The sequence below is a fragment of the Hipposideros armiger genome, unplaced genomic scaffold, assembly GCF_001890085.2.
Source record: "Hipposideros armiger isolate ML-2016 unplaced genomic scaffold, ASM189008v1 scaffold_413, whole genome shotgun sequence".
Lineage (NCBI taxonomy): Eukaryota > Metazoa > Chordata > Mammalia > Chiroptera > Hipposideridae > Hipposideros > Hipposideros armiger.
Genome location: NW_017731763.1, coordinates 226,089 through 250,839, shown reverse-complemented (window position 1 = coordinate 250,839; position 24,751 = coordinate 226,089). Strand labels below are relative to the sequence as shown.

Here is a 24,751-nt window from a genome sequence, read left to right as displayed (position 1 = left end):
ATAGGTAACCATCTTGCAAATAATAAATAAAATGAAATTATCCACTTAGTGTTTTGCCTAAGGATGCTATAATAGTTCTAACATCATCTTATTTGTTAGGGATTAACTGGACCTGACGGATCCCCTGGCTCTGTTGGACCAAGAGGACAAAAAGTAAGTTAGTTCTCTGGTTTTATTGCTCATCTTAATTAAATGCTGGAGTATACTTTTTTTATAGTATTTGCAAATCAACTAACAGATTAGTTGCGAAGCAGCTGAAATACACTGTTCAACTAAAATTGTGTTATAGTTGATTTAAATTAAAATAAAAACACCAAGATGGAGTTTTTAAAATAATTTGAATATTTATGCAGTTTCATATTTACATATTTATTCTAAAAAAAGCTAAATACAATGAAGCTATTTTTATTTTTAGGGAGAACCTGGTGTGCCGGGATCTCGTGGATTTCCTGTAAGTGAACGTCAAGGACAGAACTGAAAATATCCTATCTTTGGGTAAAATTCTGCCCTTGCGAAATTCTAAATGCAATTTTCTACATAATATACATCACTAGGAAGTTTATGACTTAGCTGGTATGGTAAGCATGCCCACTATGAGTAGAAAAAAATTAGAGAAATTTGAATATACAGTAAAAAATACATATGTCTATTTGCAGGTGGTATCTCCCAATAGAGAACTCTCCCTCTACCCCCATTGAGAGGAAACATTTCTTGCATAACAAGAGCAAATTGAAATATTCAAGGTTTAGCCCATGGCATCACACCACTTTCTTCACAACTGGTTTTTTCCCCTAATGAAATCTCAGCCGTCAGTTATTATCACTCTCATTCCCTGGCTAGTCTTTTTCTACATCGCACTATCTGGCAGATTTGTTATTTCTATCTGTTAGAGGACTAGGCGCTCAGGCTGCTTTTCCTTTCTATTTTGCTCTTTATTCCTCTTTTGTTTTTGTCATTAATCTGTATTTTTCTCCTTGTTTTCTAGTGTACTCTTCTCTCTGCTGTATTTCAGTGACTGTCAACTTTTCCATTAAAGCCTATTTCCAGAAGTGAACAGCTTGCTGGCCTTTCCCTCAGATTTTTCAACTCAGAGCTCAACATCTTATAGAGATGCCTTAAAAAAAAATCAGTGACATTTATCAAACTTCTAGTCTCTGATACTGAAATAACATTGATTACTTTGGTATTTTCAAGCATAACACTTATTTCCCAAATTGATCCACATATTAAAATGTTCAGGTAGGAGCAATTTTTCAAAGGATGCCTTGAAAAAGCCCCACTTATCATTAATACACACTATTCACGTGACATCATTGCTTATTTTGGCTGCCTACACAATTAGAAATAATAATATCATTATCAGAGGGTGTACATTGATTCCACCGAATGCTTCACATATGGATATTTTAGAAAAGAAAGTCTGGAATGATAGCTAACGTGAATATGGTATCAGAGATAGCTGTGAATAAAAGCTATTCAAACCAACATAGGAGAGAAAAGAGTAATGGGGAACTTCAAGGGGGGAAACAACATGGAAAGCAAAGAGAGAGAATGTGGGGTTCTATGCAGTTGATGTTCAGTTTTATTAAGTTCAATAAGCATATAGTTAGGGTTTATTATATACTAGGTCTTGTGCTAGGAATTGAGGCTGGCTAGATGAATATGATGTGGTTTCAATCCTTAATTATACACAGTTGGATGATGCTAAAACGATATAAAGTGTAAAGGGGGGAGAAGGAATGTCTAGCTTTCAAATCAAATTCAACATATTAAACTAGGATCCCATCATAGGTCATTTCAGCAGTGACACCATTTTAATTTTAATGTCTACTGGATTTGGTGTCTGGAAATATAACCCAACCTATCAAAGAGGGTATGTTTCGGACCCCTTTTTCTCCCCTGCCTCTCTGTGCTGAATATTTGTTTAGAGAAACATCCAAACATCATGTTATAAGTTCACTATATTGTTTTTAATGTAGGTTTCTTATAAAAATGAAAAACTCTTTAAACTGTCAGGTTGTGATATGCCTATTTGTGAGTAATGGTAAGTTCTCCTGAGGACAAGCATGGATGACTTCTTTACTTTGATTTTTTTTTTAAATTTGGAAAAAGTATTACTGGTTAGCTTAGACATCAAAGGTATGTTTGAGGAGCTGACACAAGCTTCTGCTTCCTGTAGAAGTAGAGCTATGTTTGCTTTTGTTTATCCAGTGCTTGTTTTAGGATCAGCCTCATGTATTTATTTAGTGCTAGAGTTTGTAGTTTCATTTTGAATTGAGTTAGGACTGTGTTTATACTAAATATAAATCAGATACCATAATAATTTTTACTTTAATCTTTTAGGGCCGTGGTATTCCTGGACCTCCTGTGAGTATCATCTCTTGGCTTATTTTTACATAGCCTATAAAAATGGCCTCTTTCCCATATCCCAACCTTTCTCTCCAGCTAACCCTCTATCTAGTGGTGTTTATAGCGTTCCACCTACATGATCTTAGGTGGCTGCTGAGACAGCACTCCTACTATGATAAACAAAATATTTTATTAATGTAAGACATTTCTGTTCTATTTTAAGTAATTAGAATTTGTTCAAATGAGTTATTGTCTCACTGGAAACCAAAGCTAGCACAGATACATAATTTCAAGTCAGTGGTTTATCATATTGGGTATCACTTGTGGTAAATGGTAAAACATTCACGAATCACCATATCCCTTTAATGTGTTGACTTCAGGGTCCCCCTGGGGCAGCAGGTCTCCCTGGAGAGCTTGGCCGTGTTGGACCAATTGTGAGTATCACAGTGCCTTTCGATAGACATTTGCTGATTTAAAAGACAATGTTACTAGGAAAGGCAAATTGCCCTAACTGTATGTTTTTCTCTGCAAATCCAAAACATGGCCTATGAATTTTATTCCAGATCACAGTATTGATGGGGACCAGGGATAATAATGCTACCTCATTTTTGTAGAGTGATTTTAATTTTTCCCAAAGTTTTTAGCTAAACATTTCTTCCCAACTTCCAGAATTGGTAATCAAGTCAGGAAGTATCACTTCCATTTTACAGACTCATCCAGGATTGGGGTCCAGTGACTTTTGTATTAGACTCTCTGCATGAAATGAAAAGTGCATAGCCTAAAATTGTTACCATGTATATTTATGTTCGGATCATTACATTATAATCGAACCAACAGAATTTAACTTTAGGCAATAAAGAGCTGAACTTTGTAGAAGAAGCTGCTGGTAATAAGTGCTTGGTGTTAATATTCAATAAATATTTCAAAAATGTTCAAGTGGTGATGTTATGTGAAAGACAGATAATTATAAACTCATTGAGAGTAAGAGCCAAGTATTATATACCTTCCTTGCTTCCTATATATGCTTACTGTTTGACAAATTTATTTACTAAACAAATGAATGAATGTGAAATGATTGTAAAGTTAAACTAAATCTAAGATGCTTTTGACTTCTTATGGTAGAACATTAAGAATGAAAACATAGGCCAGGAGTAAGCTCCAGATATTAAGACTAATTGGAATCCATTTTCATTTGAGTGGCTTAGTTGAATTTAGCCATCTTTGATCTTCTGTCCCACTTGCAAGAGAGTGCAGTGATAGACCAAGTGATAGCTTGTGGGTGACTAGAACAATGGAGAGTCTGGCATTGCAGAGGTTAACCTTCCATTTCACTGTTTCGTGCTGGGTGCAAGCCTTCTTTTGCTATGAATAGGTGAATGGCACTAGCCTTATTGACTGTTCAGTTCCCCTGTAAATCAGCTAGAAAAATATGTCATGTTTCTGGTTCCTTTTCAGGGTAGACAAAGTTATCATTCTGTAGAGAATTGGCTTAGCTTTCCCTCCCAAGTCTCCCTCTGCCTTGTTTTATTATTTTGGTGAGACTAGAACTCCTTTATTCTTCTGGTTTTGTGGAGCTAATTAGATTATGGGCCACCCATTGATTTTGGTGGCAGGTCTATATGCATGGCTGAGCTCTGTAGGGATTTCTAGTAATATCATTCTCTTATGCCTCACCAGTTTTATGCACTGTGTTTTGACATGTGTATAACCACTGTGTCACAATTTTCAAATAATTTAGGGTGACCCTGGGAGAAGAGGACCACCTGGCCCTCCTGGCCCTCCGGGACCCAGTGTAAGTTATTTGCAGCTTGAGTTTCTCTGTCTGAGAGTCAGGATTAAAGAAATGCAAGAACCAAAAAAAGGAAATATCTGTTAATTGAGTCATTCTAAAATTCTAAAATAGCTACCATTTTTTTTTAAATTTCACCCATTCAGAACATGGGCCTTTTTAGGCCAGAAAAGCAGAGGAATCACAATAACTTAAAAGGTGGTTTTCACAGGGAATGGCTTACTCATTATTTTGAGTCTTTTGATGCTTATGATTTCTGAAATGCTTAAAACTTGGACGTATAAAAGGAATATTTTCAAATGGACTAGTTTTTACAAAGGATTTACATAGTAAGAAATTTTTTAAAAAAGGAGTTATGTAGAAGATAATTCATATTTTGAATTTATGATTCAAGGTTCCCCATATTTTCTATTCTGTCTCTCATTTAATCTCCCTTCAATATCCTGACAGAATCTACGGCAATTTGGGGTTCTCCAAAAGAAATACATCCATGAGCCAAGTTTTTAGAATATTAGCTTATTATATGCTGCTCTTTGTACCTTATATTTTATTGAACACATATATGTATTATATTTTTGTCCAATGAACATTCTATTATTAGATCTGAATGAAATATTTAGCTATATTCTTAACTTGAATATTTTCTTACTTTAGGGAACAATTGGCTTTCATGATGGAGACCCATTGGTAAGATGTTTTCCTTTGAACAAAATACAGTTTTAAATCAAAGAACATGTGACATTCAGAAAAATTCTCTTTAAAATTATCTTGCTGGAATATGTGGTATTTCTGTATTTGCTTTCCTCAGATGGCAGAGCAATCATTAGCACTAGTGAACTTGTGGCTTGTATACATTCAGACTCTAACCATTTTTCATTATAGAAATATCTTTGCTTTTCCATAATCATTTTACTTTATAACTAAGGCATGTTTTTCATCAGAGCGCCCCGATTTTAAAAAGTCAAATAATTCTCCCTGAGACTTGTTCTACTTCTAGATTAATAGTCAAATGATGTTGGTAAACTGCACTAAATGCCATTTTGGCCCCTTTGATGAGGGGATGTGAACCTCAGGATAGAGCTAGTCCAGTGGAAGGGGATTAGGGGGAAAGCATCAGGCTGTGGTATAATCGGTTGTCTGGAAATATTTTATTTCTTTAATTAATTAAATATGAAATAAGTATGGCAAAATATTAACATTTCTTAAATCTGGATGGTGGATATGGGGGGAAAAGGTTTTTTATATTCTGTATTTTCTATTTAAAGTGAAATTTTAAAAAATTTTAAAAAAAGAAACGGTTGTTCTGGGTTATTTAATGAATATAATTGCATTGGGGTTCTGTAGCTGGAATCCCTAAAAACTATACCATTTTGTCATAGAGTGGAGACGCTGGTTTATGCACTTTCTGTCTCTCTTGTTCTTTGGCAGTGTCCCAATTCCTGTCCACCAGGTCGCTCAGGATATCCAGGCATACCAGGCATGAGGGTGAGAGAATAATTTCAGTATTTTATTTTCAAGAGTGTTATCCATAGAAAAAACAGAGCCTTTCCTTTAAGCACCGGCCTTCCTGGCGCAGAGACCCCACTTGATGGATGAGGCAAGTTTGTATTTGTTTATTCTGTGGTCCTTATTCAGTCCTAGAAATGCCTGCTGGTGGCCCTGACAGGTCTTCCTACTGAGACACAGATATTTGATTACACAGCGCTTTTGTTGTTCAGGAAAGAAATACCAATAAAATATATTAGATTGAGAGACTTTAGTCACCAAATTTAAGTTCAGATGTTTGCTTCCTACAAAGGGGAGGGTATTGTGCACATATTGTATTTGAACCTGTCCCAGTTTAAAAAAAAAAAGAAGACACTGTATAAAATAAGGAAGAAAAGAGACTTTCCAAAAAGTCTCTTTTTTTTCCTCACTCTGCCATCATAATTACTTTAAATTTCCCCTAGACATGAAAAAATAAATACCAGATGCTGGGGTTAAATGGCTTTCTCTCTCTAGTCTATGAGTCTAAAATGATTTTGAAAAATTCCAGACCAGTGGAGTTCTGCTGTGATCTGAAAAGCCCCAAGACACTGGTTTTCCAATTATTGTGTTCTCTCAGTTTAGTTTTGATGGATTCCCACAACTGCAGAAGATTTGCACCTAGATTAGTGTCTTATTTTTCACAAAGATTTTCACTCTTGGAGAACAAGAGAGGCTCTGAGAATGAAAGCTCTGATAGACTTAATTTTGGAATGTTCATTTCATATTTGCCACATGCTATTGCCCAAAGCACACATATGCTTAGAACAGGTATCCTGAAAAGAAAAGACAGGGATCTTTTTTCATGCTATGCAGCCTTCACTGACTGTTCATTAGAAATTTCGCTTTGCACTTAAGATTGTGTACAAGAAGAGGCAGAAAGCTGTACATCTATGGAAGTCCCTTCTTCTACCTCTAGGAAGGAGGTGGATACAGAGGAGCTTAAGGGTTTTCAGAGCAGGGAATAGCCAGTTGAGTTGGGTCAGGGCTGTCACCTCCAGAAAGTGAGTTACTGAAAAAGACTTAATGCTCTTAACCCAACTGTGAGAAGAAGTTTGGGGTGGAGGGATATAGGGACCCGTAGGCAATGCATTATGTTGCTGAACCAGGCAACATAATGGAGCTTTGTTATTCTAGACTAATGTTTTTCTATTAACTAAAACTGATATTTCTCTTATATAACAGTGATGTAATACACATGGTGTTACTAAGGTCACCTGGGGTAGTCACATAACCTTTTTCTTAGCAGCACATTGGCACAGATTTGGAGAAGCAAGATAACTTTAGGAACCTTCTGAGCACTTTCTGTGCCAAACCCAATATAACTTTTTTTAATTTGTCTATGTATTTATTTATTTATTTTTGCATTTGTTAGGGTCATAAAGGGGCTAAAGGAGAAATTGGTGAGCCTGGAAGACAAGGTCACAAGGTAAGGAAAATGAGTATTTTGTGGATAAATTGTGATTAGGAGGTAGTGGTCATTTTTATTGTAAGGAATTATAAGGAATAATAAAGCATGATATTTTACCCTTTCTGTTCACATGATGACTGACAAGTTCTTTGTAGATGCATCAATAGTCTGGCTAAGCATAATATTTTAATGCTGTTCAATTACAAAAAACAAAGAAAGCACCATACATTTTTGTTCTTTCCTGTATTGCTACCTTTTGCTTTCCTTTTCAAGTCACTCACACTCACCTTTTTTCCTTGATGTTTTTGATAGTCAAACGTTATTCAGTTTTTTCACTCCACTAAACAAAATTTTATGACACGTGTAAAATTTTATGACAGGTGTTGCTGAGACTAGAAAACAGAGAATTGGTAATTGGCTGACAGCTTCTGATCTTAAGTTTTGAAATAATGTATCTGTCTGTTTATGATCTTATTTCAATATATCTTAGATTTTGACTAATCTGAAAATTGGCAACAGGACTTATGCTATTGTCTGGATACAAACATGGCTTGCGTTGGGGCTGGCATGCCCTGTGGAAAAATGAAGGCTGAAATTTAAACCAAAGTGACTTACTTTTCCTTTTCCATCCACTAATATATATCTTATTTTAGTGTCTAAAAATTTGACTTCCTGTATAGAATTTTTGTCCCTGATAATTCTATAATATTTTCCAAGATCAAACTGTTCTATTAATGTGGGTCTTCTAGACTTTGTTGACTGTGTCTTTCTGTAGCTTTATTGGGTAGTAGCAGAAAATTAGTCTTTTTCTTTGGATGTTTAGAGCTGAAGAGGCAATTTATTAATATATTCAAGCAATAATATCCTTGAACTCCTTAGTAAAAGTCAGTCTGTTGTACAACCTCAGGTAATCAGGAAAAATAAGCCAATTTTCTATACCTTATTATAGTTTGAACATTTATTTTATAGTTTTTTTTAAATTACTTAGGCTGTAAATAATTAAGGCATTTTATTTATCTGGAAACTAACAGTAGGGTTGTTAGGGTCTAATTGGAGAAAACAAAAAAATTGAGTACTTTGGAAATTTTTCTGCATGCCCATTCCTCTGCTGAATCTTAAAATTCCATAATTTAAAAAATTCAACAAATATTTATTAAGTACCTATTATGTGATAGTGTTTATTTTAAGTGCTAGGGGCACAGAAATTAAAAAAAATACGTATGTTCAATCACAGGGAACTGGCTAAATTAAACATGATCTATCCATATAATATAATATTATTTAGTCAGAAAATAGGTGTGTAAGAATATTAAATTGCACTAAAAGCTATTCATGAGGTAATACCAATAGTAAAGCAGATATAGACTTCTGTTATTTTTTATGCCATGCATCCTTTCCTCCTCCTTTTGATGACTTCTTTTCCCTGGGGAACTTCTACTCCTCCATCACATGGGATTTGGGAATGGAGCTGTAAATCAGAGTATCTCTCCATTCTCTCCAGGAAACCAGTAGTTTTTATACCTATATAACAAATTATTGGGTTGTCAGAAAAGTCATGATGCATTTTTGCAATGAAAAACAGAAAAAATATGTCATGACTTTTTCGGCAACCCAATAGTTATCTGGACTCTCAAATTTGGTTTGGTCTTCAATGAGGAATCTGTATATTGTTTTGGTGTGTGAAGTAATTGGCCACAATTTTCATTTGAAATTGTTGAAAACTCTTTTATTTGTCATGTTTGTGTCACTTAAAATTTTCAGTGGTGCTTTTAAAAATTGTCATATGAAAATAGGGTGACAATAGCTCATTGAATAATGAACTTTGAAAGGGCTAATTAATACACTGAGCTGTGAAACTGAAAGCAGAATGATGAAGAATTAAGAGAGTTGGGGTCTGAAGTTTGCATTCAGATTCACAATTCTGCCTTGAATTTACTCAACAAACAAGTTTAAAAAGTTTTTAAAATCACCTATGAATATAGGAATGAATAGTCAAAATATTTTAGTAAAATGATAATAAATTGCTACTTCTAAATTTGTCATTTAAGTGTATGGTTATTGACTACTTACCTGCTGGTGAAATATTTAAATCAACTAAATTATTCCAAGGTTTATCAAGAATCCATAGGAAAATACCCCAAACCCTGTGAATGAACACTTATGGTGGACATATCAATCACTATTGTTTTTGTAGGTAGGTAGAGAACTACAAGTAGCACTTAATTATACATCTGTTGATTATACCTCTGTGAGCTAATTAATTTACTGGCTTTCCCACTGGGACTGCCTCTCCCTATTGTCAATCCTATGTTCTTAAGGAATATAATCTGAACATAATTATGAGACTAAATCCACTACATAAGACTTTCATAATTAATTCGAAGATCAAGTATAAATGATTTAGGTATAACCTAGTTCTTTGCATCATATATTCAAATGTTCTATATTAATACTGCTGTTACATTTTCTGTATCTCTCTCTCTCTGTATGTGTATCTGTGTGTGTGTGTGTGTGTGTGTGTGTGTGTGTGTGTGTGTGTATGTGTGAAAATCTCTAAATATAAGGTATAGTCTTTGGCAAGAACATTGTGAACCAAAACATGTAGTAAGCAATAGAAATGGATTTTATGTAATATTATTTACATAATATTAACAGTGAAGAGTCTTTTTCATGATTAATTTCACAATTTAAGATAGGTATCTATTACCATAATAGATAGGGAAGTATATCTATTGTAAAAAGGTAAAACTCTTGTCAGAGAGAAAATAACTTCTTTTTCAGAGTTAATAAAGTAATCTTTCTGTAAGAAGCAGTAGTTGGATTTCCTTTTGGAATATATATTAACATTTAAAAATCCATGAGAGGTTATAGAATTAATATTAAAAAGTCAAAACAATAATTAGTTAGAAAACAATGGAAAAATATTCCATTGGCAATAGCTATCAAATAGTCAAAATACTTTAGAACAAATTTGAGAAATATTTAAGACGAATATGAAGAACAAAACTTTATTGATAGAAAGAAAAAGGTTTGACTAAATAGAAAGATAAACTGAATTCTAAGATAGAAAGAATCAATATTGTAAAGAGGCTCTAATTCTCTACATATGAATCTATTAATTTATTGCAGTCCTGATACAAAGCAAGCAGTATTTTTGTGAAGATCTGCCCAACAATTCTAAAGTTCATCTAGAAGAGTAAAGATTTAGGAAAACTGAAAAATAAGAGTAACTATAAATGAAAAATAAAGGTAAAGGAATTCTCTCTATCTGAAATTAAGATCTATTATAAAATTTCAATAATTAAAATGTTGTGGTATTGGGAAGATGATCCAAGAAGGCAGAATAGATAAATGCTGTGCTTACCTCATCCCATGAACATATCAAAATTACAACTAAATTATAGAACAATCAACCTGGAGAAACATCTGAAGTCTAGCTGAACAGAAGTTTTATAATTAAGAATATAAAGAAGAAGCCATGTCGAGACTGGTAGGAGGGGCAGAGAGGAAAAAAAAGCTGGTTCCACACCCACGTGTGGCAGTTGAAAATTGGAAGAGATATCTTGGCCACAGAGATTTCCCACGAAGGAGTGAGGGATCCCAGGCACCATACCAGGCTCCCCAGCCCAGAATACTGGTGCCTAGAAAAGGAGCCCCCACAACTTCTAGCTGTAGAAAACAGTGGGGATTCAGAAAGTTCAGGTGGGACAGAAGGCTGTTGGAAACCCATACATACTCATAAAAGGACTGCACAGGCACTCACCCTGGGCTTCTGCGGAGGGATGGTGACTTGGGGGGCATAGGAGACATATGGTGAGAAACTGAGTTGTGTAAATTCAGAGTGAAGACTGGAGTTGGGGGACGCTCTGTAGGGCCCTCCTGCTGTGCAGCCATCAGGTGGGCTCCATCTTTTCTGTGTTGAGCCCACCCCCACAGGCCAAATCTGAATCTGATTGGCCTTGTGAGCTGCTTGACCCTGCTGACTCACTGTGATCCAGCCACACCCAACTCCTACCTGCTGGAGGCTTTATCAGTGGCATGGGAGTGTCCTGGCTTTTTGTGGGACTATCCCAGACCAGGTACTGGTGGCAGCTGTCCTTTGTTTGCAGCATGACCTCTCCCATGTGCCTTTAGGTATAGCATAGGCAATGACCAAATAGACTGCTTGTTACTCTTACCAGGTACTCCCTGGCTAGGCACAGGTAGTGGCTGACCTGGACCTGCACCAGAACCCCTCCCAAGAGGCCCCAGAACCAACATACTTAAATGTTGGCTTCAGACCACAGCAGAGCACCACCCAGTTAGCCCCACAAACAGCACACACAAAGGGTGGTCTCAACAGGCACCAGAGCCTGCTGGGGCAAATCCCGCTCCATGGGGTAAGCTCCCCACACAGCAGCCTATAGGCTGTGATCATGGTCAAACCCCACAGCCAGTCATCCTGAGGGTCAATATCACCCACTGACATGCCAACAATAATCAAGGTTCAACAGGAGGGCATACACAACCCACACAAAGGACACTCCTGGAACACCCAGCTCAGGGGACCAGGGAGACTGTGTCATAGGGCACCTACTACATAAGGCAACCAGGCAAGATGGGAGACATAGCATCCCTACCTAATGCATAGAAACAAACACAGAGAAGCAGCCAAAATGAGGACACAAAGAAATACATCCCAAATGAAAGAACAGGAGAAAACTCCAGAAAAAGAACTAAATAAAATAGAGTCAAGCAACCTACCAGATACAGAGTTCCAAACAATGGTTATATGATAATCAAGGAACTTAGTGAAAACCTCAATAGATAGCAAGCATAAAAAAGGACATAGAAACTATAAAAAAGAACCTGTCAGAAGTGAAGAATACAATAACACTAGAAGGAATCACCAGCAGACTAGAAGAGGCAAAGGATCAAATCAGCGATTTGGAAGACAAGGTGGTAGACAACAACCAATCAGGGGGAAAAAAAAAAGAATCCAAAAAAAGAAAAATGAGGAGAGTTTACGAGACCTCTGGGACAACATGAAACATAACAACATTCGCATCAAAGAGTACCAGGAGGAGAAAAGAGAAAGCAAAAGACTGAGAACCTATTTGAAAAAATAATGACTGAAGACTTTCCTAACCTGGTGAAGGAAATAGACACACAAGCTCAGTGCAGTGCCCCCCCCCCCCCAATAAGCCCAAACAGGCCAAAACCAAGACACATTGTAATACAAATGGCTAAGGTTAAAGACAAAGAGAGAATCCTAAAAGCTGCAAGGGAAAAGCAGTTAGTTACCTACAAGGGAGCCCCCCAGAAGACTGTCAGCTGATTTCTCAACAAAAACTTTGCAGGCCAGAAGAGATTGGCACAAAGTATTCAAAGTGATGAAAAGCAAGGACCTACAACCAAGACTACTCTACCCAGCAAAGCTATCATTTAAAATCAAAGGACAGGTGAAGAGCTTCCCAGACAAGATAAAAGCTAAAGGAGTTTTTTTACCACCAAACCAGTATTATGAGAATTGTTAGAGGGACTTATTTAACATAGGGGAAAAGAAAAGATTAAAAAAAAAATAAAATGGCAATAACTACATATCTATCAATTGCATTCAATGTAAATGGATTAAATTCTCCAATCAGAAACACAGAGTGCCTGAATGCATAAGAAAACAAAGCCCTTACTATGCTGCCTATAAGAGACTCACTTCAGACTGAAAGATACACACAGACAAAGTAAAGGAATGGAAAGTTATTTAATAATATTTAATGAAAATGGAAATAAACAAACAAACAAAAGCTGGGACAGCAATACTTATACCAGACAAAATAGACTTTAAAACAAAGGCTATAACAAGAGACAAAGAAGGACCCAGTAATCTCACTTCCTGGTATTTATCCAAAGAAATCCAAATGATACTCTGAGGAGACGTGTGCATCCATATGTTCATTGCAGCATTGGTTACAATGGCCAAGATGTGGAGGCAACCTAGGTATGTGTCGATAGAAGGATGGATAAAGAGGAGGTGGTACATGTATACAATGGAATATTGCTCAGCCATGGAAGGGAATGGGTTCATGGCATCTGCAGTGGCATGGATGAACCTGGAGGGTATTGTGCTGAGTGGAGTGTCAGAGACAGAAAGACAGATGAAATGTGTTTTTGCTTATATGTGTAATCTGAAGGACAAAATAAACAAAACAAAACAGAAACAGACTCATAGATACAGAGTACATTTTGATGGTTGCCAGATGGAAGGGGTGTTGGGGGTGTGAGTGAAAAGGGCGAAGGGATGAAGAAGTACCAATTGGTTGATACAAAGTAGTTCTGGGGATGTAGGGTATAGCATAAGGATTATAGTCATTAATATTGTAATAACTATGTATGGTATCAAATGGGTACTAGATTTATCAGGGTGATAGATGGGAAGAGGTTTAGGGGACAGAGTGAAAAGGTGAAGTATTAAAAAGTACAAATTCATAATTACAAAATAACTATGGGGATGTTAAGTAAAGCATGGGAAATATAGTCAATAATATGGTAATAACTATGTATAGTGCCAGTTGGGTACTGAACTAATCAGGGGGGATCACTCCTTAAATTATATAAATGTCTAACCATATGCTGTACACCTGAAATTAATATAAAATAATATTGTATGTGAACTGTAACTGAAAAATTAAAAGGGGGGGAAAGGTAAAGGGTAATAAGTGGTCCAAATTTCCAGGTATAAAACAAATAAGTCATGGGGATGTGATGTGCAGCATGGGGAATAAAGTCAATAATATTGTGATAGTATGGTACGGTGTCAGATGATTGCTGGACTGATCATGGTGATCATTTCTTTAGGTATATAAATGTTGAATAACATTTGAATTCATTTGAATTTGAATAACATTTGAATGTTGAATTAATATTGTGTACACCTGACACTAATATTGTATGCTAACTATATTTTTAATAAAAATCTTTTAAAAAGTTGTGGTATTTGTAACATATGACAGGACAGTATAGCAGAATAGAGAGTCTAGAAACAGGTATATTTAATGATTTAGTATATGTTAAAGATGAATTATACAACTTGTGTGGAGAGAATCTACTATTTAATAAGTGATATTGGAGTCCGTGGCCAATTACAAGGAAAAAAGAAAAAGATAGATTTATACCTTATATTTTACATCAAAATAAATTACTGATAATTAAAGATTTTTAGGTAAGAAACCAAATTATACAATTTCTAGAAGAAAAATATGGAGGAATATTTGTATATTTTGGGGATGGAGAAAGCTTTTCTATGAGTGACACCAAAGGTGTAAGTCATGAAAGAAAAGACTAATTTAAATACATTAAAAAAGTTGTATACATTACAAAAATTATAAGAAAGTTAAAAAATGAAAATCATGATTAAATAATACTATAGTTTATGGAAAAGTTTGTATAGTATGATCACTTTTTATAAAATACCTCCTCAATACACATAGATCCTTGGAACATGAATGTGTAATTGTCCTTTCTCTCTTTTTCCCTCCTGCTTCCCTTTCTTTAGAAAAATCGTCTAAAATGTGACTGGTATTTATAATTGGAAGGTGTAATTTGGATGATTTTATTCATATACATCTCTGTATTTTCTGAATAGTTTTACAACTAACATGGATTACTCGTAAAATAATTTTTGAGAGTATAATAGAATAATTCGGGGGATGCCAAGGGTGTTTAAAATGTGCTGATGTAGACAGAGTCTATTTCTATGTTGTTTTGCTGGAATAACATTTGGTGCGCGTTTCTGTTGCTGTTTAGGGTGAAGAAGGAGACCAGGGTGTACCAGGAGAAGTTGGATCTCCAGGACCTCCAGTAAAGTATTTTAAAAGAAGCATTTAACTAGGACATGCCAAATTCTTTCTTTCAAGACATTTGGAATGTTTTTTATTTAGCATTTGGATTCATAGTGTTACATTAACCTGATATTCTCTTTTTTTTCCACCAAGGCAGCATTGGGAGATTGTCATGTTTTTCATCCTTGGAGAAGGTCCCCATTGTGCATTCAAGCACTATTTTAACAGGAAAATTCTACCTATAATTACATACTTTCACTTACTAGAGTTCAAGGCTAGGCAATCTGAAATAAAATATTGACCACAAAAGGTCTATATATGTATTTATGTTCTATGGCACTATCACATGATATAATGAGAAAATTTTGTGCATCCTGAATATGAAATAGGTATATCATCTGCTGAATTTAATGTAGCTTATGCCAGCCAACATGTAATCATTATAATGAGACCATTCTTAATTACTCATAATCATGTGTTTTAATAAAAAGTTGGTCTGTTGTGCTTTGGCAAATTGCTGCAATAATATACACAGTGAGGTAATTGGGGACATCATTATACTTCAATTTAAAATGTTTGTTAAATCAGAATTTACATTACTTTCGTATATGAAAGTGAAATTGGTATACCTTTTTTTCTTCTCACGAGTAATAACAATAGTGGAAATCATAATTTCTGAATATTCATTGAACCCCACAGCTAGCCAAGATATGGGCTACGTAAAAGACAACTCGGGGTTCTGTTCTCAGAAACTATGGAGTTAGGGGAGACAAACATGGGACCACCCTTCCTTCACCTGCTCTGCTCTCCCTGCATAGCTGGGCTTTTTACACTGGGTTCAGGGAGCTGTGCAGATAAGTGCTTACCAGAGCTTACGGGACATCAAGCTAAAGGAGTCAGAGAATCTGTAAGAAACGGCATCTGCTTTTAAGTCACGTGAGAACTTGAAGAGTATGTGGAGGAGTCCAAGTTCCAGAAACTTGCCTTCTCTGAGCCTTTAATGTGAGACAATGAGGAGGTAGACTCTATCTTGCAGGTGGAAGATAGAGATGAAAAGTGTAAGAGACATACGCTTGTTTTGATCTGATGAAAATTTGGGAGGGACTTAAAAAGTTATTTTTAAAGCCATCCCCAAAGATTCTCAGAACAGGATTTTGCAAGAAGGATCCATTTTAATGGGTTAGGGATCTCTGTTGGGTGCTACATGGCTCAAGTGGTTCAGCAGGGGATATCATTAGTGCTTGCTGATCCTCTGCTGTTTGGGAGTGGATATGCCAAAATGTTTCTGTAGAATGCATAGATTTTCACTTTTTTAAATGTGCATCTATAAAGTAACACAAATTAAAAAAAAAACACTTTTTGGAATATTTCTATACAAGCTCTGCCCTTCAAAGTAGTCACCTTGAGAGATAATGCATGGTAGTGTCACCTCACTACTATGACTCAAATATTTCTGGAATTCTTTTTGTAGAATTGCCTTCAAAAAGAGCAGTTTTAATTTGATATGACCACATCTCACATTATATCATAAGTGGATAGCCTAAGCTGCAGCATGCTGCCCATGTGTACTTCAGGTCTTTCCCAACTGAGCTACACTGACTTTGTGACTGACCTGGATGCAGAGTTGGCCGTAGAATTGCTCCCAATTTTTCCAAGTGAGAACACAAGGAAATAGCTGGCTTAGAGCTATTAATCCTTTATCTTAAGCCAATTACAGTGGACAGTGAGTAAGCTGTGCAAAAGTAGCTACCCCATTTTCCTGATGGAGTCTGCAGCTCCCAAGATAGCTTGTAGGCTCACCCTTCACAGGATCCAGTTTTGGAGCCCTGCAGGGGTGGGGCCAGAGAGTCAAACAGGGTGACATTTCAGTATTGAATGCGATGCTAGAAATCACACCCCGCACCCTCATTTCTAGGATTACCCACTTCTGTGCCTGAGATTAGGTGAGATGGGTTCCTACTGCCCCAAACGAGTTGAGAATGCCTGTATTATAGAAACGGTATAATGAATAGTGACTACAAGTAGTTGGTGGAGGCTCCAGCTCCATTTATAGTTCATAAGCTTTTGTCAGTTAATCTGGGAACCTAATTGTTTTTGATGGCGTACATTGGGGAGAAAATAATTATTTAAATTATTTAAAGGTCTAAAATCACAACCATGTTACATGTAACAGAGTTACAAACCATGGAGGAGGTAAGAATAGCAGTGTAGTCTGTATACGAGTTAACGTTATTTCAATCAGTAATTGTTCCAACTCCGGGTTTGTGTAAGTCTTCAGAATTTTGAAAAGTTCGTCTATGTAATGTCACTATTTCTTAGTGTTACCTTTATTAGGATAACATCCTTCTTCCAGATCATCTTTTGTGATGAGATAAACAAATGTGTACTCCAACTACAGTAATCCACTTTTCTCTTTTACATTTCCAGGGAGCTCAAGGATTGAGAGGCATCACCGGCATAATTGGGGCCAAAGGGGAAAAAGTAAGATGGTGATGATGATACGACACCAAAATGTATAAATGTTTAAACTTTGGGCCATTTAAAAATATCTTCTTATCTTCAGCAGCACTTTTATTTTTTATTTGGTACTTCGTAGATTAGGTTCTCACATTTCTGTTATAAACATCGATGATAGAAATGAGTAGCATGTACGTTACTTGTCACGCATTATATATATTTAGACAGTAAATAGGAGTAAACAGGGCTACTATATTTATCTCTTTAGCATTATCCATAGTTAATACTGATAGCACTGACACAATACCTGGAGAGCAAGGCTAAGACAGGGACGGCTGGAAAGGGAGAGGTTAGGGAACGCAGGATACCCACAAGGACACTAGCGCCATCAATGGCTCTCCTGCCAAACTGATCACTGAGCTTTTCCTTCAACACTTGTTGTGGCTGGAGTTCACCAACCTGTTCTTAGCCTGGTCTCCGAGACCAGACTTTCCTAGTATTTATATAGCAAGACACTGTGAGATGCTGGGGTGAGTCAAAGAGAAATAAGGCCTTCAGCAAGTTTGTTATTTGTGGAGGAAAAAAACAGAGATAGCTAATTACAGTGCAAACAAGAAAGCCATACACTTGAGGGCAAGTGGCATGAGGGCGTGAAGATGGAATGGCCAGCCTTGGTAGGCGCTGGGAGGGCTCATGCAAGAGGTGGCATTAAAAGGATGTCAGGCCTAAGGATGAGGTGTTGCCGTTTATGGAGGATGGAGGTCAGGGAGTGCTTGGCTGAGTGAACAGCATAAGCAAAAACAGTGGAGACCTGAAAGTTCATGTGCTCTGAAATGTTTTGCATGCTCTATATGCATGCCTGTGTGTGTGTGTGTAGGGGTGTGTCTAGCTTCTCCACCAGATAGTAAGAAAATGGTTACCACTTCTAGAAACTATGCTAGGAAACCCTATTTGTAGGCTCCAGAAAAAACCAAACAAACAAAAACACACTTTTTCTACCACCACTTCTGACTCTCGCCCCATTCTCTTCAGAACGTCTATGGAAAATTTATGTCATTCCCCACAGAAGCACAGAACCTTTTATTAACAACTAAACAAGAACAACTTGCACTTTGTAGGTGCTCAATAAATAAAATTAAATGTTTTTTAAAAGAGATGCACATCTTTGTAAATTGAAAGAATGATTTTGTGGATAATTTCCTCAACTTCATTTTTTTTAGCCTCTTTCTTTGTCTGCCTGCTTACCTCTTCTATTTTCTCTAGAATATTTCTTTCCTGAAAACGCTGTACTTTAAAAAAACAGTTTCATATTTCTACATTCATGTTATCTTAAGTAACATTCTGTGTGTATCTCTTCTGTTATTAAGTAATAAATACCATTTACTGTAAAGTTGCTGATACCTAGGCCTTTGCTTTTTCTGGGTTTAAAGCACCTCCTAATGTATGTGACCCCTCACTTTGAAACCAATTACTGTTCTTGATATGCTCTTTATTTGAGGTAATTTTCTGCTTGGTATTTTTCAAAATTTCTCATTTCCTCTGATTTCTGTCAAATTGCTTTCAATAATAATAATAATAAGAGCTCTTCTCATGAACTCAGACTCGTGGAGTGGTTACCTAGTAACAGCAGTTTGGATCTGAGCCCCTGCTGAACAGCTTTAAGAGAGAGAGAGAGAGAGAGGGAGAAAGTGTATCAAAGCCATTTCTATAATGCAAAGGCTGGGTGTGCTCTCACAACACAGGGTGAATGACGAATTCAAGGTCTTTTTCAGGTCTTCCAAACCCCTTCTTCCCTGGTGACTGTCAAATGCCTTCTGCTCTGTTCTGGTTTTCAGAGATTAAAGAATCCTAAGGCTCTGTGGTGCCTCTGCTTCACTTGTGTTCTTTCTTTGATTCTACCTATGTCTGAACCTTCTATCAAAGGTTTTTGAATTTTTAATTCTTACTACAGACACTGTCCACCTGCTTTTCTTGGCCTGACATCTATCCAGTACTCTTTTGACTGTTTTCCATCTATTTTATCATCTCCCCATTTCAACCCTATTCATTAAGAGATGGCCTGTTCCCTTCAGTTGCTTTTTTGCCTTCTCATTCACTTAGTGGAAGAGAAAAATATTTAAAGAAGTGGGTTGTGTTTTCTCATGTAGCATACATAGAGAGCACCAAAAATTACCATATTTTTGTTTCAAAATCACATTTTGATTCTTATAATGAAAATAAGGAGGTGATGTATATAATATATAGCCAAGTCAGAGATAATCTCAAGATAATTATATTTAATAAAGCTTCATAGCTCTCATGCCATCATCACTTGGTAGGATGAATTTTTTGGAGAGACTAGATCAACTAGAATGGATGGAGTATTAACTTAAAACATGTAGAGTGGTATCAAAGATTGGGTGTAAGTACTTTTGGTGGGATGAGAAGATGTAACTTAGTGTTTTCATATTTCACATGTCTTATTAACTATTCCTTGGGGTTCGCTGATGAATAGAGTATATATTGCAAACACAGAACCTCCTTTTTATCTAGCTATTAAAATTTCTTAAAAAGACTTATGTGCCCTTCACGATGCATGATTGATTTCAATTTCATTCCTTCGTCTTGTTTTTTTGCAGGGTGCTCGGGGCTTAGATGGAGAACCTGGGCCTCGAGGCATTCCTGGTGCACCTGTAAGTACTTTTCCAAGACCCAATGATAGAGGTTTTTTTAGCAATGATTAATGATAGATTTTAATTTTTTACTATGTATATATGTGCATGCAAGTGTCTTTTACATGTGAATAACTGAAGTGGAAAAATGAGCAATAATTTTTATATTTATTAATTTTTTTTAATTAAGAAAAGCATCTCTTTTTTGGGTACAGAGAAATGTTTTTCTGACTTCATATAGGTTTCGTTTTTCTCAGAGATGAAGTTAAATTGTTAAGTTAGTATGTTTGCTGTGTTTCCCTTTTTTTGGTTGCCAGGATGCTTATAGTCACAGTAACTATCTAATTTCAAGTTCCAGGGTAGTTCTATCCTTTTCTTTTGCTATGATTTCTGGTCTCATTATTCCATGTTTTGACTGCCATATATACATGTGTCATTATTGTAGGCTGCCTCACACCTTTTCTGAAAGTAAATAATCAAAAAATCCATTCATTAATAATCATCTATACAACATAAAAAGTAGAAAAGGTATTAGTAAAATAATATGTCCAATATCAAGGTCCTAGGGTCCAGTGGGTATGACAGAATGTAACTAGCCTATACATTATAAGGCCAAGTACTAGAGCATATGATAGAGGTAACCCAAGCAAGAGGACCTTACAGGAAGGTTGGTATGGGAAATAGCAGGGTATACAGGTCAGAAGAGGCACTGCTGGTGCTGATGGGAGTGTGTCATCGGAGCTATTGCTGCCTGGAGTGGAAAGTTTCTGTTGAGAAAATGAAAGTGAATCAAGTAGAGAGTGTTTGATGCCAATCTGAGCAATAGGAACTGATCCAGAAGCAATGGGAAGCCATTTGAGGTTTTAGAGTAAACAATTCAACTAAAGCTGTATTTTGGGAAGACACATCCTATACCGTCGTACATCAACATTAGCTTGATAATTTTGACAGACACCATTATTATTGACTAGGGAATTAAATAGTATGGAGGAAAGATGGACAACTAATCCAAACCTCAACCCATTACGATAGTCTATGAGAATAGCCGATATGTAGACATAGTTACCAAAGTCAAGGTTGCCTGCAGTATGGACCTTAATTTTCTCGTATCTATACATCCAAAGATCACAGAAGCATTATGCACTTAAGATGAAATGAAAAGAATGTAACTCTCAAAGATCCCTTTGGCAATATTTTTTAAGACAACATGATTTTTATAAAAAGATTTCTTGAACTAGGCATCCATGATAGAACAAAGCCATTGGGATGAAAAAGCAATAGAAAGGAAATGTGGATGGTGTTCTATAATATCCAAAGTCTATCCATAAGTAACGTTTGCTTATATTAACACAATTTTATTTTCATACAGGGTGACCAAGGACAGCGAGGTGCTCCAGGAGAAGCAGGTCCCAAAGGAGACAGAGTGAGTTCAAATTAGTGTTAATCACGACAAGCATCATGCTTTTCAGTGTCTTCTGCTGATTACGCTTATCTTTTTGATGTCTCCTAAATAGTGTGATAAATTGAGTGTGTCTTGTCCATCCTTTCCTTTCTGCTCTGCAGGGGGCTCAAGGTCCTAGAGGAATTCCTGGCGTCCCTGGGTCTAAAGGAGACACGGTACGTCCTGAGTGGTAGTTATCAAGCACATTTTTCAAAGTGATGATTAACTTGTAATTGAACTGTAGAAAATAATGAGGGGGGAAAGAATGTGACTGTTTCTAAGAGACAGTGTGTTTCTTTGTGTTTCTTTAGGGCTTGCCAGGTGTGGATGGCCATGATGGGATACCTGGAATACCCGGGACAAAGGTAGCTGTGTGATTCCGTCCAAGAGTAAATAGGGCCACCTCTGTCCTGGCCAACCCAGTACAGGATTTCCACTGCTACGTTACTGGGAGATTTAGTTAGCTCCTTTGGGCTTTTCTCCTCTTTTTATTTTTTTAATCAAGTGTCAATTCAAAATGCTTATTATAGCACGTTTGTTTGCTTGGTTTTAGGAACTCAGTAAAATTGTCCTGTTGATGCCAGTAGGCTGAAAGAAATTGTGTATTTTGATTGAATTTATGTCCTAAGTCCTACCCTACTCTTATCCCCTGCCCTGAACTGGGTCACATTATAAAAGTGCATGTAAGGTCAGTGGTAGGTGTAACCCTTTTACTTAGAAGCCCTGTGACCCTTTTCTTAAAAGAAATACAACAGCTCATATAGGTTCAAGGATATGATAAAAACTTTTTTTTCAGGGTGATCCAGGGAAACCTGGGCCTCCTGGTGATGCAGGATTGCAGGGGTTTCCTGTAAGTATTTAATTCTTTAAATGGTTACTGGTTTATATACATACTGTTTGATATACATAGATATACATTTATGGTAGAAAAATGTTAAATAATTTGATACATTCTGGGGAAGATATAATGCTTTAATTTTATATTTACATTTTTGTACTTTTTCTCTTAGTAATCAGTTATTTCACTAATAATATACTAAGCTTTAATTTTACATTGTGCATCTCTCTCCTCTCTTAGGTTCACTCAATCTTCTTTATATCTTTTCACTAACCCTGATTTGTGGGCCAGGGTCATAGACTTTCTCTTACTTTTAACCAGTTCTGAAGGTCTTGTTAACAGGGTTGAGCTGTAAGAAGGCTGAGTGTATGCTCAGGAACAATATGAGAGATAAGCTATCATTTTTTTATTACATACTATTTTGAATTATTCAAATTGGTGTTTCCCTCAATTAATGTGGCTGGAAGTTCATGTGCCTTATACTATATGTGTTCTTGGCTCTTTGGAGGCAAATGTTTCAAGTTAATAAGAAAGACTTGGTAATACTGAGGACTGGTCTCCAGTTTATTATCTAACACTTTTAAAATAATCATTGAGAGAATAATAGGACTCCCAATAGTATCGGATCTTAGTTAGAGACCCAGCATTCTCCTGCCAATCTTTTTCTTTTTTTTTTTTTTTACTTAAGTTCTGGGTTTTCGATAGGTTCTTGTTTTGTTATTCTGTATATTAAATCATGCTGGTAAGAGCTCCTATTGACCTAAAAATGGTACTGGATTGTAATTTGGAAGTTCATCCTTGAAAAATAACTTTAGTTTAAAGGTAAGATTTGCTTTAAGGGTGTTCAGACTTAACAAGCCACATACAGTAAAATCATACCTTCTAAACTGTTGGTAGTTCTTTCTATACCCAACTATTCTGAGATGGAGAACTAGGAAGAACCGTCCTCAGACTAAAGCTTTGAGGTTGTCCTGATCACCTTAGCCCCTGGAAGTGTGCAGTGGACTTGACAATTCACAGATTCTCAGTTGAGGTGATTAAACCCAGGCTCTGTGTGCATTCTTTTAGGGTGTGCCTGGAATTCCTGGTGCAAAGGGTGTTGCTGGTGAAAAGGTAAAAGATTAAAACTTTTGAATTAATACTTTTATCCATTTCTTTATTCTTTTACTAATATATTTTATTTATCATTTTTAAGATGTCCAACCTGCCTCTTATTTTATATTTGATCCTAAGGAGAAATGAAATCAAAAGGGCTCTGTGTCTTTGAATACCAAAGTCTTCCCCAGCTGCAGGAAGAATATTTTGACAAAGCATTGCTGATTAGACTTCCTTCTTAAAAGTGCCATCTTTTGCCAGGATAAAACAGAGGAAGTTTTATTGTTTTTTACCACTTAAAATAAGGAAGGTATTTTTAAGCCATAAAAATTATGTCAGCGAATGTTATTAAGATGTAGCTTAAACTAAAAAGATATTAGGCATCTTGTTCACACACTGATCAACTAGTGCTTATATTCTAGCAATTAAAACCAATAGGTGAAAGAAACAATGAAAAGGATACAATATAGCCTTACCTTAAATAAAATAGATAAAATGTGAATAACGTAATAATTGGTCACTATTAGATTATACAGCTACAGCCGTCCAAGCATAATGGGCCATGGCATCTTGGGCAGAGATGTCCCCTAATAAGTGGGCGTTGAGAGACTGGTGGTGGAGACGGGCTCCTCAGATATGTGCTTTGCCTGGAGCTTGTTGGCAGGGTTTTCTCAACAGCACATCCTCATGTTGACATGATTCTTTATACTTTTAATATTGTCAGTGTCAGGTAAAAGGGCTCAAAGAAGTGTATTGGAGGTGAAAATGATAAAGGAAAGGCATATATAATATAGAGAAGAAAGAAAAATTCTGTCATATTCTTGTCAGGCTAAAGACCTTTATTTTTTGACATTTGACCTTCATTTTTTGACATTTTTGACACCTTTCCTATACTCCTGGGAATAATAAAACATCACTCTGAAAGTAAAAAAAAAAATCTTTGATGTATCCACCAAAAAAGAGATTTTATGTCCTTCCACATTCTCAAGGTGAAATCGAGAAATTAATGCTATTTAGGTGTAAGAAATACCTGGCCTGGGTGAGACAGGCTGATGATTCTGCTTAGTTGCTGTCTGAATTATGTTGCATTTTACCTTTAGGGTAACACAGGTGCTCCAGGGAAGCCTGGTCAATTGGGGAATTCAGGCAAACCGGTAAGATACCATAAGTTACCTTTTTACCTGTTATAGCCCATTGCAATCACTAAGCAAAGGATTAGGAATGTTAACTGTTTCTCTACCTGCCTTCCTTATAACAGGGCCAACAGGGGCCACCAGGAGAGGTGGGACCGCGAGGACCACGGGGGCTTCCTGTGAGTATTCCTTTTCTGTAGGACCTTCCCAAATGCCTTCTTAGGGCTTTGCTGGGCAACCCTCCCT

At 36.4% G+C, this 24,751-nt stretch overlaps 1 protein-coding gene across 2 annotated transcripts in view; it reads left to right on the top strand.

Moving 5' to 3' along the window:
- COL9A1 (collagen type IX alpha 1 chain) overlaps positions 1-24,751 on the top strand; it is a 97,054-nt gene that overhangs the window by 30,584 nt on the left and 41,719 nt on the right. For both annotated transcript variants that reach the window (XM_019663978.1, XM_019663977.1), the window contains 18 exons: positions 100-153; positions 416-451; positions 2,344-2,367; positions 2,730-2,783; positions 4,088-4,141; positions 4,793-4,825; positions 5,567-5,623; positions 7,038-7,091; positions 14,856-14,909; positions 17,318-17,371; positions 19,966-20,019; positions 21,368-21,421; positions 21,562-21,615; positions 21,751-21,804; positions 22,236-22,289; positions 23,346-23,390; positions 24,473-24,526; positions 24,631-24,684. In XM_019663978.1, coding sequence (XP_019519523.1) covers positions 100-153; positions 416-451; positions 2,344-2,367; positions 2,730-2,783; positions 4,088-4,141; positions 4,793-4,825; positions 5,567-5,623; positions 7,038-7,091; positions 14,856-14,909; positions 17,318-17,371; positions 19,966-20,019; positions 21,368-21,421; positions 21,562-21,615; positions 21,751-21,804; positions 22,236-22,289; positions 23,346-23,390; positions 24,473-24,526; positions 24,631-24,684 — 897 coding nt within the window. The remainder of the gene's footprint in view (positions 1-99; positions 154-415; positions 452-2,343; positions 2,368-2,729; positions 2,784-4,087; positions 4,142-4,792; positions 4,826-5,566; positions 5,624-7,037; positions 7,092-14,855; positions 14,910-17,317; positions 17,372-19,965; positions 20,020-21,367; positions 21,422-21,561; positions 21,616-21,750; positions 21,805-22,235; positions 22,290-23,345; positions 23,391-24,472; positions 24,527-24,630; positions 24,685-24,751) is intronic.